A 26,235-nucleotide genomic window follows, 5' to 3' on the forward strand; every position below is an offset into this window, starting at 1 on the left:
CTTATTCTTGATTTACTTTCACTACTAAATGTTTAACTGTGAAGCAGGAGATGTATAGCAGCTAGTAACACAAACGTTACCTTCTTGTTCACAGGTGAAGGCATTCTTGCAGATTTTATAGTACAACGGAACTGACTACAAACCTTGACCTGGTGTTTTATTGCACTGATTTTTATCTGCCCTGTGGAACAAGAAGCAAATGCCTGTATTTGAAGAATATATTTAAGTTTTTAACCACTTTGGACAGAATGCAAATACAAGAGTAACTAAACTGTTGCTTGTCATGATACCTAACTTGTTATGCAAGCAGATCTGCATTCTGTCTTGCATGTATATTGTAGTTCCTGTTTAACATCTTCCCTCCTCCAAACTGCATTGATTAGTTTGCTATTCTCTATGATGCTAACAGTCCCAACCTCCTGCAATTACATGGCTAAGATAGCAATGAAATGGTGCTGTATACACCATAGCCTGCTGTGCTGCTATATTGGTGAACTGGTGCTAGTAACTGAATTGTAAGATGATGTGCATATCAAACAAACAGCAAATTGATGAATGACCAGATAAATCTGGTTGAGCATCTCTTCTGAAGGATAGCCCCTGTGATAATGCAGCACTCCTCGGTGCTACACAGAACCATTGGCCTAGATTATGTGCTCAACTCTGGGATTTGAATAAACCGCCTTTTGTCTCTCTGCTACCAACTGAGCTCAGCCAATGCTGTCTTTTTGGAAATTGATCTTTCATATGGAAAAATGCCTTGGTTTTAACTCATCAGGGCCACAGGCCCCCATTCCTTGCTGACTTCTCATTTCAGATCTGATCTACAGGCTTTTAAATATCTCCCATTTTCTCTTCTGTTCTGAGTCCCCTCCCACTGCTTTAGCTATTCATTTGTTTGTTTCTCTAATATCTTTTCAGTTGTCTTGATGTATAGATCAATTCAATCATCTTTTTAAGCAGGTTAGTTTAATCCACCAACACTTCGCCCATATCCTCTTTCTGTTCATCAGTTCTGATGAAAGTATGTAATCTGAAATGTTAACTTATCACTGTTCATCGCCCTGCTGTGTTGCCAGTATTCTGTTTCACATTTCCAGATTTCTTTTAAGTCATATTTTCTCACGAGACAAAGGATTTTTCTGTATTTTAGGAGTTATATTGTGCAATTCCCTCCACCTTTGCAAAGCATCATTCTGTGGCTTGGGTTTAACATTTTGTAGTGTTTCTTCTGCTTGCAACCATTACATTTTAATAGTATAATATCCCTTTCAAAGTGGGACTTTTAAATTTCCACTTGTGCAGGCAGGTGTACAGTGACAAAACTACTCCCATGTAGATTCAGAATAATGTAAATAGGTATGAATTATAGATCTCTAATTGGGATATTTTTTGTAGTTTTTCAACAGCATTTGTTGATGTCTTTGTGGCATCGAATTCAAATCCATTGTATTTACATTTTCATTTAATTTTTCAATAAAAATATAAAATTATTCTGGTCTTTTTATGATATTGTGGAAATTACAATCTATGGAATTGAAAGGAGTAACACAAAATTGCTAATTTTAGTTTTTAAAGTTTGCGTTGGTAGAATAAAACGTTTCAGTTTTGAAAGCACTTCTGTCAGGCAATCACTGTTTGTAAATGCCTAATTTGTTCAAATACAACATTAGAGACTTCAATTTGCATATGTGAAAGTGGGAGCAAACTACACGTGCACATACTAGTTCTATCCCATCACATTATAGAATGGTTACAGCACAGAAGTGGGCCATTCGGCTCGTCGAGCCCATGCTGGCTCTCTGCAAAAGCACCTCGGCTACTCCCGCTCCCTCGCTCTTACCCCATAGCCCTGTAAAAAAAATTCTTTCAAAAAGGGAGTTGGATAAATAACTGAAAGCAGTGATTTGAGTCTGCCTCCATCACCCTTTCGGGCAGTGCATTCCAGATCCTAACCACTTGCTGTGTTTATATATTTTAAAAAATTGTTGCCTTTGGTTCTTTTGCCAATCACCTTAAATCTGTGTCCTCTGCTTCTCAACCCCTCTTCCAATGGAGTTCTCGCTATCTACTCTGTCCAGACCCCTCATGATTTTGAACACCTCTATCAAATCTCTCGATTTTTCTCTGCTCTAAGAACAACCCCAGCTTCTCCAGTCTATCCATGTAACTGAAGCTCCTTATCCCTGGAACCATTCTTGTAAATCTTTTCTTAATGCTATAACTATCTGTATAGTTGCCAACGTAGGCACTTTAAGTTGATTCCTACTCCATGGGAAAAGTGGTCCAACTGTGGCTAACTCAAGAAGTTAAGGATAATAAAAGAGGCGTACAATGTTGCCAAGGGTTTTAGAAATCGGCACAGGATGACTAAGACACTGGTAAAAGGGAGAAAATAGAATGAATAAACTAGCAAGAAATATAAAAACAGATTGTAAGCTTCTATAAGTGAGATTAGCAAAAGTAAACCTGGCTCCTTTAGAGGCTGAGACAGGAGAAATTATAATGGGGAATAAGGAAATGCGAGACGTTAAATATTTTGTATCTGTCGTCACAGTAGAAGACAACATGCTGGAAAAAGTGGGGAACCCAGTGTCTAATGAGTGAGGAACTTCAAGTAAATAAATATTAAAGGGGAAAAAGTACTGGAGAAATTAATGGGACTAAAATCCAACGAGATCCCTGGACCTGATGGCCTACATCCTAGGGTTTTAAGTGATTGTAAAGTTACTGGACAGATTGGTTTTGATCTTCCAGATTCTAGAATGATCCCTGTAGATGGGAAGGTAGCAAATGTAACCCTGCTGTTGTCGGAGGGAGGGAAAAACAGGAAATTATAGGCCACTTGGCCTGACCTCAGTAGTAGGGAAAATGCTAGAATCTATTAGGGATGTTCTAACAGGGCACTTAAATTGTGATTAGGCAGAGTCAACATGGCTTTATGAAAGGGAAATGGTGTTTGACAAATCGAGTCTTTTGAGGGTGTAATTAGCAGGGTAGCTAAGGGGTAGCCTTATAACAGAAAACTGAGTGTGGTGATAGTTACCCTCCACCCCGGTAGGGGGCGACAGAGGGTAAACAGAAAGGAAATAAATAAAGAAGCCTCATATTGATGGCTGAAGGAATACATCCTGTGTCTGTGTTGAGTACATTATATGATGACAGAAGTGGCAAGTACCCGAAATACCCTTGTTAAAGACTGTCCGCGTCAATGGAACTAACTTTCCCAGTGAAACCAGTCACCTCCCGGTGAGTGAAAGTTTACGATACGGGTGCAGCATAGTAGCTAGTTACGCCAGGACGGCGAGAAACTGAGGGGAAAAAAAGTGTACTTACCCCACGTTGCTTACTATCATGGCCACTCAAAGTCCTGCATTCTTTCAGATTTCTCCCCCCTCCAAATTTGATTTTACATGGCCGGAAGAGTGGCCGTTGTGGCTCAGCAGATTTGAACGCTTCAGACAGGCTTCAGGCCTTGATAAACAGTCCCAGGAAAAACAGGTCAACACGCTATTCCATGGGAGCGGAGGCTGAAGCGATCATCTGGTGCAGGAATATTATGGCTGATCAACTGAAAAGCTGACACAGTTAAAACGGAGTTGTCTAATCATTTCATCCCACACAGGAATTTTATATTCGAACGCGCAAGATTCCATAGGCGCGTGCAGGAGAGGGGAATCGGGTGATAGCTTCATCAAAACGCTATATGAGCTCATAGAACACAATATGGAGCTATGCGGGATGAACTAATTCATGACATTGGTTGTTGGACTAAGGGATCTTAAACTTTGAAAAATTACAGATGGATCCAGACCTCACGGTTGACAAAGCAAAAACACAGGTTTTCCAAAGTGAAGCAATAAAGAAACAGCAATCAATGCTTCGGAAAGATAGTAATGAGGAGGAGTCCATTGAAACCATAAGTGCCCCCTGACAATCAGCCCCCCAAAAACATTTTTCTACCAAATCAAGACAAACTGACTCACATGAATATGTACAGAGGCCTTGCACTGGAACTCAAAACTGGAACACATATCCAACCACAAAAGCAGAGTTGCAGATGGTGTGGCTGGAGTACACACAATAGACAAATCTGTCCAGCCAAAGATGTTAGCTGCGGGAATTGCCAGGAAAAAGGGACATTTTGCTGCAGTTTGCCAATCCACACCTGTGGTTGCTGAAATATCAGAGGACGACGACAATGAGATAGCGTTCCTGGGGTCAATTGGAGATGGGCAGGACCAGCCGTGGACCATCACCCTAAGCCTGTGTGGTCACATGACTGAATTCAAAATCGATACGGGCTGATGTCACTCATCCCGGAGTGCCTCTACAACGACCGAGGTCAAGAGGCTCTTCAGAGCACCACTAAGATTCTTCAGGGGCCTGGTCAAGTCCCATTGAATGTCAGAGGAAAATTTTCAGCTACCCTGACCCGTGGTCCACGGTCTACAAAACAGGACATGTATGTGGTACGCGGTCTACGAACAGCGCTCCTCGGTCGCCCCGCCATCATTTCCCTGCGTCTGGTGTCCAGGTTGGACCCACAAGTAGCAGAGACAGTATCTACGGACCTCGAACAGGAGGTCAGACAGCGGTTCCCCAGACTGTTTCAAGGCATTGGGCGACTGCAAGAGGAGTATCACATTCGCCTCAAGCCGGATGCTAAACCTTTTGCTCTCTACACCCCGACGTGTCTCGCTCCCCCTTATGTCCAAAGTTAAGGAGGAACTCACCCACATGGAGCAACTGGGGATAATTGCAAGAGTTGAGGAACCCACAGCCTGGTGCTCCGGAATAGTTGTCGTCCCAAAACCCAACGGAAAAATCAGAATCTGCGTAGACCTAACAAAACTCAATGAAAGTGTCTGTATAGAGCTGCATCTCTTACCCTGCGTAGAGCACACTCTGGGGCAGCTGAAAGATGCAAAGGTTTTTACAAAGCTTGACGCTCAATCTGGTTTCTGGCAAATACCCTTGTCGGAGGAGTCAAAACATCTCACCACGTTCATCACGCCATTCGGACGTTACTGTTTCCACAGACTGCCCTTTGGAATATCCTCCGCCCCTGAGCATTTCCAGCGCCGCATGTCCCGCCCCCTTGAGGGACTTGATGGTGTCTTATGCCAAATGGATGATGTGTTGGTATTTGGCGCAACCCAAGAACAGCACGATCAGCGACTTTTTGCAATTCTCAGTAAACTACAGCAAGCTGGACTTACTTTTAACTCCAAATGTGAATTCGCCAAAACGCAGGTGAAATTTCTCGGCCAGGTCATCGATGGGTCCGGTGTCAGAGCAGATCCTGACAAAGTCAAGGCCCTCGCACACATGGCCGCACCAAGGAATGTATCTGAAATACGCCGCTTCATGGGCCTGGTCAATCACTTGGGCAAATACATACCCCATCTAGCCGATAAAACCAAGCCACTCCGGGATCTCCTCAACAGGCAGACCTCATGGTATTGGGGACTCCAGCAGTCCCAAGCTTTCACAGATAAAGACGGAGCTAACCACCCCGCCAGCCCTTGCACTGTATGACCCCAATGCACTCACTAAAGTGTCAGCTGATGCCTCATCGTTTGGCTTGGGTGCAGACCTTTTACAAAAGAGACCTGACACTGACTGGCGCCCTGTAGCCTATGCTTCACGAGCCCTTTCAAAAACAGCAGCGCTATGCGCAGATTGAAAAAGAGGCCCTGGCCATTACATGGGCGTGTGAGCGCTACAGAGACTTCTTAATAGGCATGACATTCCAGGTCGAAACATCACAAGCCCCTCCTTACACTATTGGGATCTTAAAAACCTGGACGCGTTGTCCCCTCGCATTCAGCGCTTTCGGATGCGACTCCTGCACTTTCACTTCACTATATCACATGTGCCAGGGAAGAGCATACCAACTGCCGACGTCCTCTCCAGGGCTCCCTACCAGCCGCCGGTGGATGATTCCCCTGAGGTGCAGTGCATAGAGGATTATGTACACTCAATACTCACTGCACTGCCCATTACCGAGAAACGCCTGGCTGCACTTCGTCAAGAACAGGAAACGGATGAACTACTTCGTCAGGTCTTCACATACTGCCGTGAGGGCTGGCCAGATCATGCGAAACTTGACAACGCTCTTAGACCTTACGCGGCCGTTTCAGGTGACCTCACTATTGCACAAGGATTGCTGCTACAAGGGTGCCGGTTGGTCATTCCAGCATCAATGCAGAAAGACATTCTGGACAAACTGCATGGTGGCCATCATGGGATCACAAAATGCAGAGCACGAGCCAGGTGTTCTGTCTGGTGGCCTGGATTAAGCGGTCAACTACAACGTAAAGTACAACAATGCCCAGGCTGGCCCGACCTCCAGAATTTTACAGACAAGGACAAACAATCTAAACTAAGACAACAGGCCAACTTTAACAGTCGCCACAGAGCTAAGTTCTTGTGTCCACTCCTTCCAGGTGACTATGTGTGGATACGTGACTCCCGCAAAAGAGGCATTGTGCAAGGACAGGCCAACACCCCAAGATCGTATCTGGTTGATATCCAGGGTCAGATTGTTCGCAGGAACCGCAGACACCTCGCACTTACCCAGCAGCCCCCAGACGCTGCTGATGAGCCTTCCATTCCTGATGACTACAATGGGGATGCGGGTCCTGGAACTCCTCCACCCACAGGGGATACCCCACCTCCATCGGGTTCCAGACGATACCCTGAAAGGGTCCGCAATCCTCCTTCATACCTCCAGGACTTTGCAACATGAATAGCTTAAGAACCAAGACACCTCATTGGGTCAAAATAATACCCGAGGTACTTGGTGGAGGGTTCAGGCAGTCACCTTGTCCCTCCAAGCTTACTCTGCTTGCATTATTCGTGTTCCTCTTTAAAAAAAAGAGATACATTGTGCATAGAGATGTTATGTTTGTTAGAGCTTGTTATTTCTTAAGCACAGTAAAAAAGTAATGATTTGAAAGAAGGTCATTTGAAATGTTAATAGTAAAGGAATAGTATTCAAAGTCTGTTTAGAAAGGGAGATGTGGTGATAGTTACCCTCCACCCCGGTAGGGGGCGACGGAGGGTAAACAGAGAAAGGAAATAAATAAAGAAGCCTCGTGTTGATGGCTGAAGGAATGCATCCTGTGTCCATGTGTTGAGTACATTACACTGAGCAGGAATAAAAGGGTAATTTTCAGGTTAGCAGGTTGTAACTAATGGGATGCTGCACGGATCAGTGCTTGGGCCTCCGCTATTTACAATCTATATCAGTGACTTAAATGAAGGGACCGAGTGTAATGTATCCAATTTTGCTAATACAAAGCTAGGTGAGAATGTAAGCTGGGGAGGATGCAAAGAGGCTGTAAAGGGATATAGATAAGTTAAGTGAATGGGTAACAGGGTGGCAGATGGAGTATAATGTGGGGAAATGTGAAATTATCCACTTTGGTAAGAAAATTTACAAAAGCAGAATATTTTGGTAAATGTTGGTATGCAGAGGGATTTGGGTGTCCTTGTACACTAATCACAGAGTTAACATGTAGTGAGCAGTTAGGAAGGCAAATGGTATGTTCACTTTTACTGCAAGGGGGTTTGTGTACAAGAGTAAGGAAGTCTTGCTGCAATTATATAGGGCTTTTGTGAGCCCACACCTGGAGTACTGTGTACAGTTTTGGTCTCCTTATCTAGGGATGGATGTAGTTGCCTTGGAGGGGTTTAAACGAAGGTTCAGTAGATTGATTCCTGGGATATGAGGGCTGTCCTATGAGGAGAGATTGCGTAGAATGGGCCTATATTCTCTGGAGTTTAGAAGAATGAGAGGTGATCTTATTGAAATGTATAAAATTCTTAGAGAGCTTAACAGGATAGATGCTGAGAGACTGTTCCCCTGGATGGAGAGTCCAGAACGAGGGGTCAATAGTCTTGGGCTAAGAGGTCAGCCATTTAGGACTGAGATGAGCAGTTTCTTCGCTCAATGGGTTGTGAATCTTTGGAATTCTCTATCCCAGAGGGCTGTGGATGCTCAGTCGTTGAGTATATTCAAAACAGATAATAGATTTTTGGACACTAAGGGAATCAAGGGATAAGGCGGTAAAGTGGAGTTGAGGTAGAAGATCAGTCTCATGATCTTATTGAATGCCTCGAGGGTCTATATGGCCTACTTGTCCTATTTCTTATGTTCATATAAACAATTAATGTAATGCTATTTTCAGTGAGTTTTTAAAAAATTTATACATATGAACATTTTTATACTCCAAATCAATTTTGTGCGATTTTTCATTGTGGTTTTTAGGCACTTGTGTTTGTTGCTACATTTTACTCAATTGCTGTTCTAGCTCAATTTCAGAATTGTAGTTGTGATCTGTGTCTATTCTTTTCCCCTTTGATTTTTACCGCAGCTGTCTACGTAGGAACAGGAGTAGGCCATTCAGCCCCTTGAGCCTGTTCTGCCATTCAGTTAGATTATGACTTATCTGTATCTTAACTCCATCTACCCGCTTTGGTTCCGTAACCCTTAGCCTTGCTTAACAAAAATCTAGCACCCTGTTTTAAAATGTTCAATTAACCTCGTCTCAACAGCTTTTTAGGGAAGTTCCAGATTTACACTATCCTGTGTGTGAAGAAGTACTTCCTGACATCACGCCTGAAGGGCCTAGCTCAAATTTTATGGTTACGCCCCCTTGTTCTGGACTCTCCTCCTTCCCCCCCCGCCCCCCCCACCCCCAAAATCAGGATAACACTGGGTTGCCCCAGGTGTAATCAATCAAAAGTAATTTAAGAAAAGTGTCCCCTTTTTAAAGGAGTCCCTCAGTTTCTTATTTCTCAACATTTAGAAAATACTCTGATCTATCTTTTAGTTCCCCTCAATCCCTACATTGAACTCCATCTGCCAGTTTTGCCCACTCACTTATCGATGTCAGTTACAATTTTCTGCTCTCATCTATACTATTCACTGTGCCAGCAAACTTGGATATACTTCCTTGTTAAGCAGTAATTCACCACCTGCCCTTTTTTTATTGAATACAGTGAAGGAAGAACAAATTGCGGGAAGAGGGGAAACCACCAAAGGCCATAAAAATCCCTAGTACGTCGCCCATCAGACTTTGGATGCTGGATGAAAGACTGATATAAAATACTTCACAGCAGTTCACTGCCAGTTGATTTAAGTGGTTATAGTTCTTCTTTGCTAGACTCCTGTTTTTTCCATCGATGCTATTTGAGTGAATGTCTCTATAGAGGAGCAAGTAGCCCAAACTGTCCACGTAGAGTATAGACTTTTTTTAGGTTTGAGGCTCCGTCCGATTACATAGTATTTACAGCACAGAAACGGGCCATTCAGCCCAAGAGGTCCATGCTGGTGTTTGTACTCCACACGAGCCTCCTCCCACCCTTCCTCATCAACATATCCCATTTCTTTCTTCCTCGTGTTTATCTAGCTTCTCCGCCTCTCTACACCTCTCCTCCTTTAAGATGCTCCTTAAAACCTACCTCTTTGACCAAGCTTTTGGTCATCTGTCTAATACCTCCTTACATGGCTCGCTGTCAAATTTTGTTTGATAACGCTAAAGTGAAGTGCCTTGGGACATTTTACTATGTTAAAGGCACTATAAAAATGCAAGTTATTGTTGTTCCCCTTAAATGCCTCTACGCTATTCACCTCAACTACACCTTGTGGTAGCGAGATCCACATTCTAACCACTCTTGGTAAAGAAGTTTCTCCTGAATTCTCTATTGGATTTATGAGTGACTATCTTATATTTGTGGCCCCTAGTTCAGGTCTTGCCCTCATGTGGCAACACGTTCTCTGTCTATTCTATGAAACCATTTCATAATCTTAAAGACCTCTATTGGGTCAGCCCTTAGTCTTCTCTTTTCTAGAGAAAAGAGCCCTAGCCTATTGAATCTTTCCTGATGGGTATAACCCCTCAGTTCTGGTATTATTCTAGTAAATCTTTTTTGCACCTTCTCCAGTGCGCCTCTATCCTTTTTATGATATGGAGACCAGAACTGTTCACAGTACTCCCAAGTGTGATCTAACCAAGGTTCTATATAAGTTTAACATAACTTCTCTGCTTTTCAATTCGATCCCTCTAGAAATGAACCCCAATGCTTTGTTTGCTTTTTATGGCCTTATTAACCTGCGTCACTACTTTTAGTGATTTGTGTATCTATATCCCTCTGTTCCTCTTTTTAGACACTTATTTTCCAAGGAGCATGTGGCCGCCGCCTTCTTCCTAGCAGAATGTACCACCTCACACATATCTATATTAATTTGCCAATTACAAGCCCACTCTGCAAGCTTATTAATGTCTTCCTGTTTTTTGTCGCAGTCCTTGAGAACATAAATAGGAGCAGGAGTAGACCACTTGGCCCCTCGAGCCTGCTCCGCCATTCAATAAGATCATAGCTGATCTTCTACCTCAACTCCACTTTCCTGCACTATCCCTCTATCCCTTGATTCCCTTAATATCCAAAAATCTATTGATCTCTGTCTTGAATATACTCAATAACTGAGCCTCCACAGCCCTTTGGGGCAGAGAATTCCAAAGCTTCACCACCCTCTGAGTGAAGAAATGTCTTCTCATCTCAGTCCTAAATGGCCAACCCCATATTCTGAGACTGTGACCTCTGGTTCAAGATTCCCGAGCTAAGGGGAAACATCCTTCCTGCATCTACCGTGTCAAGCCCTGTAAGAATTTTGTATGTTTCAATGAAATCACCTCATTCTTCTAAACTCTGGAGAATATAGGCCTAGTCTACTCAATCTCTCCTCAAAGGACAATCCTCCCATCCCAGGAATCAGTCTGGTGAACCTTCGTTGCACTCCTATGGCAAGTATATCCTTTCTTAGGTAAGGAGACCAAAACTGGTTTCACTGGGGCCCTATATAATTGCAGTAAGACGCCTTTACTCTTATACTCAAATCTTCTTGGAATAAAGGCCAACATACCATTTGCTTTCCTAATTGCTTGCTGTACCTGCATGTTAACTTTCGGTGATTCGTGTACAAGGACACCCAGGTCCCTCTGAACACCAACATTTCCCAATCTCACCATTTAAAAAAATACTCTGCTTTTCGATTTTTCCTACCACATTTCTCCACATTATATTCCATTTGCTCTGTTCTTGTCCACTCACTTACCTTATCTATGTCCCCATGAAGCCTCCTTGCATCCTCCTCACAACTTACATTCCTACCCAGCTTTGCATCATCAGCAAACCTGGATACATTACATTTGGTCTCCTCATCCAAATTATTGATATAGATTGTGAATAGCTGAGGCCCAAGCACTGATCCTTACTGTACCCATTAGTTATAGCATGCCAACCTGAAAATGACCCGTTTATTCCTACTCTCTGTTTTCTGTCCGTTAACCAATCTTCAATCCATGCTAGTATATTGCCCCCAATCCCATGAGCCCTAATTTTGTTTAATAACCTCTTGTGTGGCACCTTATCGAATGCCTTCTGAAAGTCTAAAGGCCCCTTTACTACAAGGTTATTAATTAACCCTTTCTCGTTGCACAATACTAGATCTAAAATAGCCAGTTCCCTAGTTGGTTCCTCAACATACTGATCTAGAAAACTATCTTGCATACACTCCATGAATTCATCCTCCACACTATTACTGCAAATTTGGTTTGCCCAGTCTATATGTAGATTAAAATCATAAGAATATAAGACGTAGGAGCAGGATTAGGTCATTTGGTCCCTCGAGCCTGCTGCGCCATTTAGTAAGATCATGGCTGATCTGATCTTCGCCTCAACTCCACTTCCCTGCCCGCTTCCCATTTGCCTTCCTAATTACTTGCTGTATCTGCATGCTAACTTTTTGTGATTTCATGTACAAGGACCCCCAGATCCCTCTGTACCTCAGCATTTTGTAATCTCTTCCCATTTAAATAATAATTTGCTGCTTTATTTTTCCTACCAAAGTGGATAACCTTGCATTTTCCCACATTAAACTCCATCTGCCAGATTTTTGCCCACTCACTTAGCCTATCTATATCCCTTTGGAGATTCTTTGCGTCCTCCACACAATTTGCTTTCCCACCTATCTTTGTATCATCAGCAAATTTGGCTACATTACATTTGGTCTCTTCATCCAAGTCATTAATATAGATTGTAAATAGTCGAGGCCCCAGCACTGATCCCTGCGGTACCCCACTAGTTACAGTTTGCCAACCTGAAAATGACCCATTTATCCCGACTCTCCGTTTTCTGTTAGTTAGCCAATCCTCTATCCATGCTAATATATTACCCCCAACCCCGTGAGCTCTTATCTTGTGTAGTAACCTTTTATGTGGCACCTTATCGAATGCCTTCTGGAAATCCAAATACACGACATCTACTGGTTCCCCTTTATCCACCCTACTCATTACATCATCAAAGAACTCCAGCAAATTTGTCAAACATGATTTCCCTTTCATAAAACCATGCTGACTCTGCTTGACTATATTATGATTTTCTAAATGTCCTGCTACCACTTCCTTAATGATGGACTCCAGCATTTTCCCAATGACAGATGTTAGGCTAACTGGTCGATAGTTGCCTGCTTTCTGTCTCCCTCCTTTCTTAAATAGGGGTGTTACATTTACGATTTTCCAGTCCGCTGGGACCTTTCCAGAATCCAGGGAATTTTGGTAGATTACTACCAAAGCATCCACTACCTCTGCAGTCCCTCTTTTAAGACTCTAGTATGCAGGCCATTGGGTCCAGGAGACTTGTCCACCTTTAGTCCCATTAGTTTGCCTAGTACTTTCTCTCTAGTGATAGTGATTGTTTTAAGTTCGCCCCCCCCCCCAATAGCCCCTTGATTATCCATTATTGGGATGCTTTGTGTTTTCTACCATGAAGACCGATACAAAATATTTGTTCAAAGTCTCCGCCATTTCCCTGTTTCCCATGATTAATGCCCCAGACTCATCCTCTAGGGGACCGGCGTTTACTTTAGCTACTCTCTTCCTTTTTATATATCTGTAGAAGCTCTTACTGTCTGTTTTTATATTTCTTGCTAGCTTACTCTCACAAGCTATCTTCTCTCTCTATAATTTTTTTAGCCATCCTTTGCTGGTTTTATAAAAATTTCCCAATCCTCTGGACTTCCACTATTCTTTGCAACATTGTCCCCCATGATTACAGTATTACCCTTGTTACATGTACCTCTAATTTCCTGATTTATACTCTGCCCTACATTACAATTACAACTACTGTTACAACTTCTGTATTAATTACATTGGTGGTGTGCAAATTTAGAAATTGTGCTTCTGAAATGCCAAGTCCAAATTGTTTATGTAAATAGTGAACAACAGTGGTTCCTGCACTGATCCTTGTGGAGAACCACTTCCCACCTTTTGCTCGTCTGAGTAATTCTTTGTTAACACACTATATATATTTAAAAAATTTCTTTTAGTCTTACATTTTATTTAATTGAAAGACAGTTCAAAATAATTGAGCTCTGTAAATGGGTAGATGGCCAAATACTATTTTGCACAGCCAACACTAAAGCTACTTTGCAAAGCAGTTTAATATTAGTTCTACAGAACACAACGAATCCAAACTTGTCGGGTCTGAACACCGTGTAGAATAGTGATTGACCACCTGAGAATTTGATCCAAAGAATGCTGATGGCTCCAGGAAAAAAATGCATAGGAGTGATAAAAACAGCCCAGCTGGAGAATTCCTTTGGAATGTCACAGTGTAAGTTCAGCAGTGGAATGCTTCAGACCCAGCTTCGGTTTTCAGCGCGACTTTTAAACTTGAAATTGTTTGCTAATAATATCAATATACAGATTTGTCAAACTTCCAATGTCACCTTTCTGCAGCTAATTTTGCCATTGCTGGTGTGTGGACAAGCAGGGGCTCCGCCATGGCAACGGGCTCTTCGCGCAAGCGCAGTGTATTTGAACGTGTGCACTACAAAGCCAGTAGTTCGAGGGAAAAAGTTTTTTAAAAAATCTGAAAAAGGGATGCAGTTTGGAAAATGGTCATTCAGATGTAAGTCCAGAATATTTTAAAACAAATATTTTTTTGAATAAAAGCAAAATATTGCGGATGCTGGAAATCGGAAATAAAATCAGAAAATATCAGAAATACTCAACTAGTCAGGCAGCATCTGTGGAGAGAGAGAGAGAAACACAGTTAATGTTTCAGGTCGATGACCTTTCGTCTGAATTTTTTTTGTATGTGTGCCCTACTGGAAGTTAATTCAAGGCTCACAATGCTAGGTGAGAAAGTACCTTACTTGAGGAGCTGCCTGTTTCTCAGTTCCAAATGCATTTTACAGATAAAGGGTAACTTTCCAAGTTCATATATGCACTCTCTGCTGCATTGCCTTTATTTCACGTGCTGGCTTTGGCCCTGTGGGCTTAGTTTCTACACCTCACAGAATCACAGAAACCCCACACTGCAGATAGAGGCCATTTCGGCCCATCGAGTCTGCACCAACACATATCCCACCCGATCCCTGTAACCCCTACACCAACACATATCCCACCCTATCCCCGTAACCCCACGTATTTAATCCCCCTAACACTAAGGGTCAATTTATCATAGCCAATCAACCTAACCTGCACATCTTTGGACTGTGGGAGGAAACCGGAGCATCCGAGGAAACCCACGCAAACACGGGGAGAATGTGCAAACTCCACACAGACAGTCACCCGAGGCCGGATTCGAACCCGGGTCCCTGGCGCTGTGAGGCAACAGTGCTAACCACTATGCCACCCTGTGCTGGGATTTGGAATTCACTACCTGATAGGGTGGTAGATGCAGATTCATTTGTAGCCTTCAAAGGGGAATTGGATAAATACTTGAAGGAGAAAAAAATTGCAGGGATATGGGGAAGGAGCTGGGGAGTGGGATTAACTGGATTGCTCTGTGAAAGAGCCAGTGCAGACTCGATGGGCCGAATGGCCTCCTTCTGTGCTGATTATTCTATGACCTTTCAATCTATGCAGGGTGAGTTGTTCTCATCCTGCTTTGGATTATGCTCCCATGCTGCTGAATTATGTGCTTTGCTGCCATGGCCCCTGACTCTGCTCCACTGCATTTTCCCTTCAGACCTCTTTTATCATCCTCTGCTGGACTAGGTTGGCCCAGCTCCTCTCCATCTTGTGTGTTCTTTATGGCCCTATAGATGTTCCGTGGACCAACTCCCTTGGTTCTTGGATACTCCAAGCTGATTCCGTGCTGTCTTATGTCAATTTCATCCCGTCATAGGACCATATACTTTAATGTCAGAGTGTTTTCATATTGGGGTGACATTTCCTGTAAGTGGGAAGTTGCATCGGAAATTACTATGAAATTCGTGGTCCCATTTTGCTGATGTCTATTTACACCCAAATTTCATTCTAATCTCATTAACATACATTGAAACATAAAAATGGGTGTAAATGCGGAAATTAGTGTAATTACGTAATTCAATCGGGTCCTGAGGAAAGCACCAAATTCACATCTATTTTCCATAAAAATGAAAATTAAAGTTTCAAGCCATCTAATAATCATTCATGCACTTTCAGCACATAATGATTAAGAACATACAATCGCTGAAGCTTTTCAATTTTTAATGTGACATGTACTGATGCCATAAAAATGCTTTCAAGGAAACTGAAAATACAGTACAGCTCTCAGTGAGGATTACAAAAAAAATGCTCAAAAATAGCAATACAACACCAGAAAAATTACTTTGTTTTCTGGTGTACCTATTTTACACCGGTTTTATACCGGCATAATGGCAGGAAATTTGTGTATACAGCTCTTTAGCCTGGAGGCGGAGCCATTATAACGAGCCAGGGTGCGTTTGGAGACATGAATCATTTGACGGTGTAAATTCAGGCGTATGATAATTATGTGCGTAACACAGTGCCTCCTAGTTTCCTTCTATTTTACACTGGGTATTTGCTTTTAAGTCCCAATTACATGTGTCTTTGGATGCTAATACACAGTAAATTACACCCATTGTCTCCTTCTTGTCCTCTGTTTGCAACCACAATATCTAATCTCTGCTATATGCATGTGTATCCTGAATTCCCTGTGTTTATGCTAATGTGCATTTTTTGGCTTCCATTTGGAACCCAATCCTATGACTTCTGTCTCCCCTTTTTTCCTCTTAGCCACTCTTTGACCTTTCTCTCCCCTCTTCTTCCTTTCCTGTCACCCAGCTATGCCACCTTTAATTTCTACTCCATCACTACTCCTTTTACTTCTTGTTCTCTGGACATCAGCCCAGGCTTGAATAAGCTCATGGCCACCCTCTGTGACACCCTTGGCACTCTCCAAAGGGTCCATCGAGGCACCCATTACTGCTTCCTTACAAGTAGCAATCCCAGATCGCTCCCCGATCTCCCCACTGAGCGCGCTCATTGGTTGAAAACCTCACCAACCTCCTTCCCATCCCACCCTCCCACACCTATCCCCTTGGACTCTGGATCAACAACCATCGACCTTCTCTGTATTTCACTCCAGAATGTTCGTTCACTCATGAACAAGACCTGTCATCTAAGCCCATATTATGGATGATTTCATTTACAACTGGCTTTGACTGAAACTTGGGTCACTGTTGTGATATCTCGGGGTAGATTTTAACTTTCGCGCTGGACAGAAAACTGGCAGTAGCGAATTGGCCGCCTGTTATACACCCACTGGATTGTTTCTTTCCAGTAAAGCCAATGGAAAAGAAAATTGGGACGGGTGTATAACAGGATGTTGATCCGCTATTCCCAGTTTCCGCCTGACAGTGAAAGTTAAAATTTATCCCTTCATCTCTTACTGAAGTTTGCACGGCTGGCTATACCTTCCACTATCTACCCTTCCTGGTGTTGTGACACCAGTCCCTCACTGTCGCTTTTTGATGCCTTTTATTCTGATATAGTTCCCATCTTCACTCCCTTAAGATGCAAAGACTTAAGCAGAGCAGGCACGCAATTGGTAGCAATCCATCATCAGATCTGGGTGAACTAGATCACGCTCTACCTGGCCACACTCTCCTCTTCCAAAACTGCTCACCATTCCTAGAATCATCCTGGAGAGCAAAGATAACTTCCAGCCTTTTTTCTCCCTGATCAATCATATCCAGAAACCCTTCTCTCCTGGCACCAATGCCCCTACCTGCCTGGTGAATCAGAACCACCTTTCCCTCCCCGTCACCAAACTAGACAATTGCCCAGTGCACAACAGGCAGTCAACAGCCCTTCACTGGTATCTACTAATGTGGCTCTGGTACTCCCAACGAATCATGGAAGATATACCTGGAGCAACAGAAAATTATATAAACTGCTGACCTTAATTCATCTGGCGAGGTCAGCTAATTTGTGCACAGGCACCTAGGAGTGCATTATCAGCCCCTCAGTGTCTAAACTCAAGCATGAAGATTGCCACTTGGGCAAGGTAAGGTGCAATTGCATCCCATCATAGTTTGCTCCATCAGTAGAAGAGGGAAGAAAATTGATAGCAAAACAAAAGAATTTATGGAACTTACATGATAATGGAGTAAGGAAATGCACTGTTTGGTGTGATACTAAGTCATATAAGTCAGGAAGATCCCAGATTTGATACCAAGTTAGCCAGTGCAGTGTTGGTTTGATGCTATTATCTACCTCGGTATTCCTGACGATGGGTTGAGGAGAAGGAAAGATTAGCAAGTGTTCCTGTTCCCGATCACTATTCCTGTAAATCCTGCTGGAAGTGCATGTGTGGCCATTGGCTGACGATAACATTGGATATGATGTCCTATATGCTTGAATAATACAGTAATGCCATTTGTCTAGCCTCAGACATGAATGTCCACTTTATTAGTTATATATCAGAGAGTGGCTGGATAAGAAACCTAGGCATGACCCATTGCTTCAGGAGAAGAGGCATAAGAGAAAACCAGGTGAACTTTCAGAAATATTTTATTTGATGAGATCCCTTATCTAAGTTCTTGAAAAAATAATGTATTCACTTATGGGATCTGGGCGTCGCTGGCAAAGCCAGCATTTATTGCCCATCCCTAGTTGCCCTTGAGAAGGTGGCGGTGAGCCTTGAACCGCTGCAGTCCCTGTGGTGAAGGTACTCCCACAGTGCTGTTAGGTGGGGAGTTCCAGGATTTTGACCCAGCGACGATGAAGGATTGGTGATATACTTCAGAGTCAGGATGGTGTGTGACTTGGAGGGGAACTTGCAGGTGATGGTGTTCCCATGCGCCTGCTGCCCTTGTCCTTCTAGGTGGAAGGAGGTCGCGGGTTTGGGAGGTGCTGCCGAAGAAGCCTTGGCGTGTTGCTGCAGTGCATCTTGTAGATGGTACACACTGCAGCCACGGTACGCCGGTGGTGGAGGGAGTGAATAATTAAGGTGGCGGATGGGGTGCCAATCAAACGGACTGCTTTGCTGGTCATCTTCCAAAATTCTATAGACTCTGGAATAGTTCCCATGGATTGGAGGGTAGCTACTGTAACCCCACTATTTAAAAAAGGTGGTAGAGAGAAAACGGGGAATTGTAGACTGGTAAGCCTGACATCAGTAGTGGGAAAATGCTAGAATCCATTACAAAAGATGTAATAGCAGAGCCGGACGGATCCTTTTATATATATATATAGATAGATGATCTAGACGAGGGAACTAGATGTAATATCTCCAAATTTGCAGATGACACAAAGCTGGGTGGGTGTGTGTGCTGTGAGGAGGATGAAGAGAAACTCCAGTATGATTTGGACAGGTTGGGTGATTGGGCAGATGCATGGCAGATGCAGTATAATGTGGATAAATGCGAGGTTATCCACTTTGGTGGCAAAAACAGGAAGGCAGATTATTATCTGAATGGCAATAGATTGGCAAAAGGGGAAGTGCAACGAGACCTGGATGTTCTTGTGCACCAGTTGCTGAAGGTAAGCATGCAGGTGCAGCAGGCAGTTAAGAAGGCAAATGGTATGTTGGCCTTCATAGCAAGAGGATTCGAGTACAGGAGCAAGGATGTCTTGCTGCAGTTGTACAGGGCCTTGGTGAGACCACACCTTGAGTATTGTGTGCAGTTTTGGTCGCCTTATCTGAGGAAGGATGTTCTTGCCATGGAGGGAGTGCAGCGAAGATTCACCAGACTGATACCTGGGATGGCAGGAATGACGTATGAAGAGAGATTGGGTCGATTAGGCTTATACTCGCTAGAGTTTAGAAGAATGAGAGGGGATCTCATTGAAACTTATAAAATTCTAACAGGACTAGACAGACCAGATGCAGGAAGGATGTTCCCGATGGCGGGTGAGTGTAGAACCAGGGGTCACAGTCTAAGGATAAGTGGTAAGCCATTTAGGACTGAGATGAGGAGGAATTTCTTCACCCAGAGAGTGGTGAACCTGTGGAATTCTCTACCACAGAAGGCAGTTGAGGCCAACTTATTAATATATTCAAGAAGGAGTTAGATATATTTCTTAAGGCTAAAGGGATCAAGGGATATGTGGAGAAAGCAGGGACAGGGTACTGAATTTGGATGATCAGCCATGATCTCATTAAATGGTGGAACAAGCTCGAGGGGCCGTATGGCCTACTCCTGCTCCTATCTTCTATGTTTCTATGTTTGTCCTGGATGGTGTTCGAGCTTCTTGAGTGTTGTTGGAGCTGCACTCATCCAGGCAAGTGTTGTGCTATGTTACAATGCTGTTTTTACAATAATACTGTGTATGGTGAAAGTTGATTTTGTATACATTATACTATTTACACTGTAAACATAGCTGCTTGTTTGTAGAAATTTCTGGAAGACATAGACAAAAACTTTGTTATGCACTTCTCTGTGTAATCATTTTATTGGACTCTGGCTAATGTCACTTTCGTGTTGAAGGAATATTAATTTTTAATCAATGTAAAGCTAATTGTACCGAATGTGCAAATTGTAGAATGATTCCTCTTTTATTATTGGTAGGCACTACTTTTTAAACAATGAAACTGATGTATACATCTGAAAAAAATTACTAGATTACTAATGCAACTTAAAAAAAAATGCCAAGAAGCTTACTTTGGTTATAAGCATACTGGAGATAGGTCAATTCCTTACTAAATTGCTTGGTCTGGAACTCAGCCATACAGACTTGGAGGGTCCACATTCAGTTATGCTGATAATGCATTAGCTGATCTCAGCTGAGGATGCAGTCGGGATGCTGCAATTAGCCTCGGTGGTATGTTTGGGAAGGGGAAAAGGCAGCCAAGATTTCCGTTCCTAATCACTATCTGGTAATCTCTACTGGAAAATGCACTTGTGGGGACTTTGGGTGGGACATTAGGACAGGGTTAAGCTCAGCTGTAATTCTCTTCCCCCATGGTCAAATAGTTTGCATGCAGTGATTGTGCATGCTGACACATGGAGAATAGCCATGTAGGAAGGTCCTGTAGGGAACCTATAGAGAGAGAAGATTGTTAAATTAACTTCATACATGCAGTCAAAATTGTAACCTCTCAGTCTCATCAGCAAATGTTGTTTTACAAATATTATATCTGAAAATATGTTCATCTGCTATACAAAAATAAATAATAAGGAACATGGTTTATGACATGAATATCTAGTGACCATGTTTGTTTGGTGTTTTGCAGAATTCAGGGGCCCAGGAAGAGAGAGCTGTTGTTTTTGGAATAGTACATCATACTTCAGTAACAAAAGCTGCATCAGTCAAGACGGAACTGGCTAGATACCGGTAAAGCTCCAATGTTGTCAGGATTGTATTCAGTAATTTTGGTGGATAGTGAGAATCAGTAAGTCACTGCATTTAAGGGACAGCACTTCAGTCGTGTTTCACATTTGCTACAGAAACAAGTAATTTCAGATCCAGTGTGCGCTTTGCCAAATGAGTAATGACACCTGAAGAGAAAAAAGAGCTGCTCTCGAATAATAAGACTGATGAAGCACCCAATGATTGTGGATGCAAAACAGAACAGCATTGCCGTAATTCTCATATAATCTCTCAAGCAGTAAATAGAAGTATATTTACGACAAGTATTTCACCTGCTACTGAGAGAATCTGCTTCATATTGGATGAAGAGGAGGAACCCAAAGTCCCTCTGCTTTTCACTGAATTGGATGAACTTTTTCCTGTCAATGAGAAAGAATTACAATGGAAGGAAACAGCAAGGTAAGAGTCATTTATTTATTTATCTTGCAATATATTTGGAATTTCATTAAAAAAATGTATAAATACATGCAACAATATTTTGGTACAGAATTCAAAGAAAATATGTAAGTAAATACCTTAAAATGACTTTTTAAAATATTTATTTTCTCATTAGTTCCTTTGCTACTTATTGCAGTGCTTGGAAAAATCCTTTCTATCTTGTAATGAGGCTTTTTTTCCTGGCAATTTGTGTCTGCATTTTCTTCCCCCTCATCTGAAGCCATTGACTCTTTGGTGGTACCATCTGGTATCTTATCCAACTGGTCATTATTCATGTGTGTGTGCCTTGACAGACAATTGAACCATAGGTGCTTCACAGCTGAACTCAATCTTGTTCTCACGTCACCCCCATACATTTACGCTTTCAGAAAGGATCACACAATAGTGATCAGGAGACGGAACTGCGGCTGATTTTCCTCTCCTTAACACAAAGGTACATATATCAACTGATAGAATATGGAATCTTGTAGGTCTGTACAGCTCAGATGCTCACTGGTTGAACTTGCTGAGCCTTCAGGACAGCCCATGTTAATCTGTATTTAAACCAATACTAAGAGATTGAACTTGATCAGCTGTATCATTTGAAAACTCTTCTACACATTTGTATTAGCATAACAGCTTAATTAGCTTAAACTAAATTAAGGGTGCCACAGATTTTAAGGAAAGAAATAAATAGATTTTGAACTCAAAGGATCTTTAATTATATGATTAGTGCAGGCTTATCTCTGAGGAGTCTTACAGAAAGCCATGTACTATGATAATGCTTTTTCTGTCCCAGTTCAGTTTTTTTAGATAAATGATGTTAGAAAGATCAAAATTACACCTCTAATTGTTAAAGGAGAAGGTAAATCCAAGAGTAATTATTATGAATGGTGAGTAATTATCCCTAGTTTTATCTGGGTCTTTTCCCCAATTTTTCTTACCTGCTGACTCTAGTTGTGGTATAGCTCCATAGGCACCGGCCACCCTCCAGTACTGGGCTGCTTCTTTCTAGAGCCCAGGCAGCATGTGTCTGTAGGCTACTTGACTGTCACAGCCTAGCCTGATCCTATCCTCACCTGGCTGATATTTCCTCTCCCTGGTCCAGGGGCACTGAAACAAACTGTAGTGCTTCAGCTGCTATCTTGGCTGATAACTCTGCATACACCAGGAATCAACCATAGCATCTTCTGTTTGGCTTAGTACTGCAGCAGACAGTGTGCCTTTACCCATTAGATAATGGAAGCCTCATCTTTTTAATCACTTATTTCTAATATTCTTTTATGGGGCTTTTTTTTGTAAAGTCCTGCATAACCCTATTTCAGCAGTAAAGCTAGTCTAGTGGGTCTTTCGTAATGCATTGACTTCCCGGAACCTCAACTATAGTGGTAAAAAGCTTATGAACAATGTGAATGCAGAAGGCATTATCGATGGCACATTGAGTGAATGCACCATCTGGCGTGGTACTGAGGCATACAAACCAGGAAGGTCCCAGGTTTGATTCCTGTTGTACTGTACGTTAAATTAGCTGATCTCAGTTGGGGGCAGCAATAGGTGCCCCCAACTGCCCTCTGAGTCCTTAACTGAGAAGGAAAAAATTAGCCAAGATTCCTGCTCTCGATCACTAACCACGGACTCCTGCCAGAAAGTGACCATATTTATACATCAGGTGAGAAAATGATTAGGTTTAGCTATAATATCCTGCATATTCAAAGCGAAGTGAGTGCCTGTTACAAGTGTTATTGAAATAAAAATGCATAGCAATAAACTGCTAGTGAGGTGATCTAAGTTTTTTTAATGGGTCAAATGCTAGCTACCACACACATTTATTCATATGTTTAAAAAAAGTCAACTAATTTGCACAGTAAATATTTTTATGGTTGAATGGCCTGCCAGCACTCTGTCCAGTCACTCATAGGAAGAACGGACAGTTGGGTGAGATACTGGAGAGCTGTTTAGTGCTCTGTAAAATACAGTAGTGGCGCAGCATGAGTCAGTGCATTCAGGAGCCTCTAGAATAAAATGCTCACGTGGAGGGGCAATACCAACACGGACTGGTTAGTTTCCTCATTGTAATTTCTATGTAAAATTGGCAAAAAAAAATCACAATTAAAACATTTTTTTCTCCCGCTCCCCCATCCTGAAGATGTTGATTCTTTGCTATAGTACTTGCCACACCCTCCCCTAATTCACCTGAGGCCAATATTTATGTACTTGCCTTGACAATGAGTGTTGGCAGACGATTTGTACAGACGACTGCCAAGTTTAGTCCTGTTCTTAGCTGATGTCCACACAGGGGTTGCTGGATAATATTCTAGAGCAGGAACCCTGGGCAATTTTCTCTTCTCTAAACTAGGAGCATTGTGGCTAATTGTAACATCGCCACTGGTGTCCATGCTGACATCAGTTAGCTCAGTATAGAATGGGATGGAACCTGGGACCTTCTTGGGGTGCACACTTGAGCATACCTGGCACACAACTGGCTTAACCATCTATCACTAGATCTGGCTGATCACATCAGGCTCTACCATGCCTTGCCCTCCTTTGCCAAAACCACCTTCTGCCAAAACCATCCACCACTCTTGAATCATCCTGGGGTCAAAGATAACCCCAGACTCCTCTTTACTACTAACTATCCCCTTAAACTCCTCTCACCTGCCCCCGCCCTTATTTCTATAACACGTGCGAGGAACATTTGTATTTCATCATCACCTAGGTAGAGACTATGGCCTAGAAATTCGATTGCACCATGTCCATTTTTCAGGTGCCAAACGGGCGCATAATATGAGGTGGAAGTGCGCCACCTACCATATTGGATTGGCCTTCTCTGTAGGAGGCCAGAGTGCATGCCAGAACTATGGAAAATTCTGAATAACTTATTCAAATTAGGATCCTGCACTTGTTGGAGGATTCTTTTCCAATTTTGGTATGCCATAGCACCTGTCACGTGCTAAACCTGCCCAATAACTCAGAGCATTAAGAGACAGGAAGGACCCTTCACCAGCGTTATTTAAAGGAATCATGCAGTACTTAAAGGTCGGTTGCTGGTTTGTCATTTTAGGCTGCTGGTTAACCTCCGGGCATTTTTTTGCCTGGTTTCTGACTCTGGAAAGTTAAGTTTGACTGCTAAGATTTTGCTGGTGTTACATTGTTGTTGGCTGCCTTATAAACAGTTTGATGCAGTCATGGGTGGTCTGGTAGTGCTGCCTTTGGGGCTGGAGAACGATGGGGAGCAGCAAGGAAGACAGCAGAGAGTGGGAGTAGCTGGGACAAGAGAGGGAGGAGGAGAACACTGCTCAAGAGGCCGTACCCATGACGGGTACTCGGAGCTCTAATACCTCAGCTTCACTGAAGAGCAATGTATGAAGCACCTTGCTTCACAAAGGAGGCTGTCACCTGCTGCAACCACAACTTGTGCCTCGCACCTAGGCATAGACAGCACTGTCTGTGGCTGTCAAGGTCACTGTGCCCCTTAACTTTTATGCCACAGACTCCTTTCAGGCTGCAACAGGCAACATCAGCGACATATCACAGTTCAGTCCACTGCTGCACTAGGGAGGTCACCAAGGCTCTCTTCACCAGGAGAAACACCTACATCTCCTTCCCTATGGACAGAGCGAAACAAGACAAGAAAGCACAAGGTTGCACCTGCATGGCAGGCTTTCCCAGGGTGCAAGCTGCTATAGACTGCACTCAAATTGCCTTTTGTGCTCCACACCACCAGCTTGGCATCTTTATCAACCGAAAAGGATTCCATTCCCTCAAAGTGCAGCTGATTTGAGACCACAGGCAGCACATCATACAATACGTGCCCGTTATCTTGACAGCAGTCATGACTCATTCACCCTGTGCCAGTCCTCTGTGCTGCCTTTATTCCAACCAGGCCATCAAATTGCAGGCTGGCTACTGGGTGACAAGGTGTATGTCCCCTCCAGACATGGCCCCTGACTCCTGACAGAAATCTGGGCATGGCTGCAAAGCTGGGCTACAATGTGAGTCATGCAGTCACAAGAACTGCGATTGAATAAACAATTGGCATACTCAAGCAATGCTTCTGATGCCTGGATCAATCAAGAGGAGCTTTGCAGTACACCCCTGGGTGGGCATCCTGATTTGTAATTGTCTGCTGCATAACTTTGCCATCATGAGGGACTAGCCCTTACCTGGGCAACGAGAATGGCACCAGGAGAGGCATCGACCATCAACTTCAGCCCCTAGCTGCCAGAGCTCTGAGAGCAGCTGATCGAGGAGTTCTTCACTTTAACCCTCACTCCCATCCTCAGTGTAACAGCCTTACCACCATCCGATTGCTTTCCTTCAATCCAGCCTTGTGAGTCTTGCCCTCATTTCACTACAAATATAAACACCATATCCAGAACAAAAAACAAATTTATCAAAAAACTCAATTCGATCTTTGTCTAACAGTGAACAGAGATAATTATGAATCATCCTTGTGCAAGCCCTTAGTGCCTGTCTTATGTGCTTGTTTACCTATCCTAGTGCTCCTACAAAGTGTTTCCCCAGTGGCTACAGCTTGGAAGGTGGAAGGCTACAGAGTTTCCATTGAGGACACTTTAGATGGCTGCGGTGGGCGACCTTGAGCAGCTGTGGGCCTTAAGGGCCCAGCTTCAGACTGCAGCATCTCGGTGTGGGCTGGAGCAGTCTGGTCCAGTTAACTGTATGACACTAATAAGAGCACTGGTGCAGTAGGTGACAGGGAGCAGTCATCCTGAGAGAGGACAGTCGGTGTCCCTCCCATGGAGCCAAGGCCACTCTCCTGAGGCTGTGCCTCAGCACTCCTGTGGCTCTGCGTGAGAACAAAGTGCAGTGATGTGACACTCTGGAAGCTCCCCTCAACACTGACCAACCCCCCCAAAGCCAAGATAGCAGCAGTGTGAGCTACCAGGAGAGACTCCAAGACTGTGTGCACCACTGTCTTGTTGATGGAGTGGACTGCTCGGTCCATGTTGGACAGAATTGTCCTCCATGCTCTGTGTCCTTTTGCACAAGCTCGCTGGCAGACCGCCCAGTGCACTGAGCATACCTTGGTATATGCCATCAGCTTTCTTCGGTCGGCTGGGCCCTCAAAGTCAGTATTTGAGTCCTCTGCAGCAGAGCTTGTATGCGATCTCGCCCT

The 26,235-nt window shown here is 43.3% G+C and overlaps 2 protein-coding genes across 6 annotated transcripts in view; both read left to right on the top strand.

Annotated features, from left to right (window-relative positions):
* Positions 1-1,493, top strand: part of LOC147114004 (deoxycytidine kinase 2) — a 34,092-nt gene extending 32,599 nt beyond the window's left edge. For all 5 annotated transcript variants that reach the window (XM_085995494.1, XM_085995493.1, XM_085995496.1 and 2 more), the window contains one exon: positions 95-1,493. In XM_085995494.1, the coding sequence (XP_085851620.1) occupies positions 95-121 (27 nt within the window). In that variant the 3' untranslated portion in view covers positions 122-1,493. The remainder of the gene's footprint in view (positions 1-94) is intronic.
* A 19,309-nt stretch (positions 1,494-20,802) lies between these two features.
* The window catches only part of LOC147114005 (electrogenic sodium bicarbonate cotransporter 1-like), a 200,146-nt gene continuing 194,713 nt past the window's right edge, over positions 20,803-26,235 (top strand). Inside the window, exon 1 of the mRNA XM_085996180.1 lies at positions 20,803-21,080. Coding sequence (XP_085852306.1) covers positions 20,803-21,080 — 278 coding nt within the window. The remainder of the gene's footprint in view (positions 21,081-26,235) is intronic.

Source organism: Somniosus microcephalus, chromosome 8 (assembly GCF_052327205.1).
Source record: "Somniosus microcephalus isolate GS21.2 chromosome 8, FLI_Smic_1.0, whole genome shotgun sequence".
Classification (NCBI taxonomy): Eukaryota; Metazoa; Chordata; class Chondrichthyes; order Squaliformes; family Somniosidae; genus Somniosus; species Somniosus microcephalus.